Source organism: Eimeria mitis, genomic scaffold (genome assembly GCF_000499745.2).
Source record: "Eimeria mitis Houghton genomic scaffold, Emh_scaff6897, whole genome shotgun sequence".
NCBI lineage: Eukaryota > Apicomplexa > Conoidasida > Eucoccidiorida > Eimeriidae > Eimeria > Eimeria mitis.
This window is the reverse complement of record NW_024015866.1, coordinates 1-2603: the sequence shown is the minus strand read 5'-3', so window position 1 is coordinate 2603 and position 2603 is coordinate 1. Positions and strand designations below refer to the sequence as shown.

The following is a 2603-nucleotide window of genomic DNA, read 5'->3' as shown; positions in this document are numbered from 1 at the left end:
GTAGAAGCCTCTGGAGGGCCTGACGTTTGTGCAACCAGCGAGAAGCTTGCAAGCCAGCCTGGCCACTGTAGCAAGGTGTGCTAAGCTGCTCTCCTCATCATTTGGAGTGGGCTTTGCAGGAAGCAGGAAATGCATGGGCTTCAGCAGCATGCCGCCATGGGATTTAAACCCTAAACCACCAAGCGAAGGTCTCTCGCGAGCGCACGACTATAGCTTTTCATACATATTCAAGAATCCGCCCACTGCCCGGCCAAATGCAGACGCTCCAAGGGAGCGAAGGATATCTGCAAGAAGTCATATGCAAATAGACGGAAGCAGGCAAAACTAGGGGCACTGACACCTCACATACACTTCAACACAACAAAACCAAGCACACTCTAATTTATGAAAGCTGTAAACGATGAAGCGAAGAGATATGAGACAAAAGGCGTACGTACTCGTATATTCTCCAGGAGGCGGTGTTTCCTTGTAGTCGTAACGCAGGATCAACGTAGGGCGAGGATGCCAAGTTTCGTTTGCTGTGTGGCAACAGAAGAAAGTTCACAGAAGCCNTTTCTCTTTGCTTGCTCACCTAGGCCCCGATGTAGAAGCCTGGAGTCATAGACAAGTGCATCTCCTGGTTCGATTTCGGCCTTAACTGTAGACCCTCCTTCAACAGCAGCCTTTAAAAACGCCGGTAGTGAGCGCAGCCACTGAAGCCAACTGTTTCCTTCCTGCAGGCAAAGAAACGCACTGCAGGAGAGACCCGTTGCCAAAGAGGCTACCCATATCCAGAACTTCACGCAATAGGAGAACGCGGCTAAACCGCCGCTTGGTCCAAATTTTTTTTGTGGTTACCTCGCCGCTGAGTAAGTGCGACCCGGGGAGCAGTTCCGTGGGGCCGTTGCCGGAGTTTATAGGCACTAATGGGAGGACCACAGTTAGCCCCCGGTGCGAATTGTCGCGATGCCACGACTGCGGAAGCGCCAGTGCATCTGTGCGCACATGAGAAGATAGAGACCACGTTGTAGTCTCTGCCGTATGCTTTCTCCATGCGCTGCACGTATAGGGTAGGAAGAGTAATGAAAGATTTTATATCGCCATACCTGCGTTTACCGTCTGCATCTCAGAGACAAACAACCTACGAAAAGTACAGCAAACAGCAGATTACAAAAACACCCGGTGTTTCCACAGGCAATAGAGCGAGATGAAATGCTGGTTCTTGCATTTGCATGTTCAGCAAACTCCACAAGTGCAACATCTCTGAATTGCTGCCGTTTTCTCAATTCAGGGGTCCCCACCGTGTCCTTCCTTGAAGGCCTCCTGCCTCCGGCGGAGCTCCAGACGGAAGATATGAATGCACCAGCGGCATAAACAACCGCTGCGCATTAACTAGAGACTGCTCGATCAACGACCCACGGAGAAGACAGTGCAGGCGCCCTATGAAGCAGAAAGCAGCGCATGCAGACACAGCTACAGAAAGCCCTAACACCCATACTCTGAGCATCCACAATGAGAATAGCAAAATAAGAAGGTGCAGTTGCAGCAACACCTCGGCAAGCGCAGCGCCACGCACCATAGGTAGGCCTGGTACAGTAAATGTTGGGGTCNCCCTCCATCTGACGCCTGTCCATAAAGTCGTCAAATTGAAGTTAAGAAGAGTCCTGCCTCATGTGCAGCCACTAACGCTTCGTGTTCAAAGCTCAAGAAGTGGTATTATTCAGGGTGATCTCCTGCGACAAACGTACTGTTTCGCTGGCAGAAAATGTGGCTTCCTGCACCTTCTGTAGCTGCTCGGGAGTGAGGGCATTCTTTATAACAACAAAACCATGCTTAGCAATGACTGCTCGGGCAGCCTTAACATCTGAAGCCCGCAAGAACAGCGGGGCGTTCGACGAAGCCTTGGGGTGTACGTCTCCCCTGCAGCTGCCGCACCACAAAGCACAACAGCAGCAAGCCAGAGGCGCTAGCAGCGTCTAACCAAAAGACAGCCCTGCGGGCTGTGGCAGTGCAGAGTTGCATTTTGGCTGTCACAGCTGCAGCAGTCGCTGCTGGGGCAACGACTGCGGCAGCCGCTGCACAAGTGTTCGAAGTTTACCGCCCTGCCGCATCTGCGTAGGAAGAAAGGGCCATCGGAGTGCCCGCGTCTTTTCCCGTGTTGCGCGCGGACAGCTGCCGCACACGTGGTGGGGCGCCCTCGTACTGTCGCTGCTCAGGGTCTGCCTGCGTCTGCAGCACGCCACTGCGTTCCCAGCTGGCGCACAAGCTGCCGAGCACTTGCTTGTCAACTGCAGCAATGAACGCTTCCAAAGCGGCTCTACCCTTTTCAGTAAGCAGAAGAGGGAGCAGCGACTCCTTTGGACTGTTGCTGTTCCTCTTCTGCAGGGCGCGGATCCCCTGCAGCGTCTGCATCAGCTCGCGCGCCGGTTGCGCAAAGTCGCAGGCTGAAGCTGCAGCACGAATTGCAGGTTCGTAGAAGACGTCTTTAAAGACATTTTCTGTCTTATTAAGAATCCAGTGCATATCTTCCTCTGGATGCAGGAGCTGCGCTTGCGGTTGTTTTGCCTGCTGCTCCTGAAGAGCCGCAATCTCACACAACAGCGCTGCTTTTAGGCCAGCACAGA

At 53.3% G+C, this 2603-nt stretch overlaps 1 protein-coding gene across 1 annotated transcript; it reads right to left on the bottom strand.

Moving 5' to 3' along the window:
* Positions 1–207: 207 nt before the first annotated feature.
* EMH_0089590 (uncharacterized protein) lies at positions 208–2502 on the bottom strand (the record flags this gene model as incomplete). The annotated part of the gene is given in 8 exon segments (XM_038022969.1): positions 208–284; positions 572–713; positions 838–974; positions 1086–1120; positions 1556–1589; positions 1593–1605; positions 1728–1899; positions 2078–2502. Coding segments are annotated over 8 exon segments (1035 nt in total).
* Between the last annotated feature and the right edge of the window lie 101 nt (positions 2503–2603).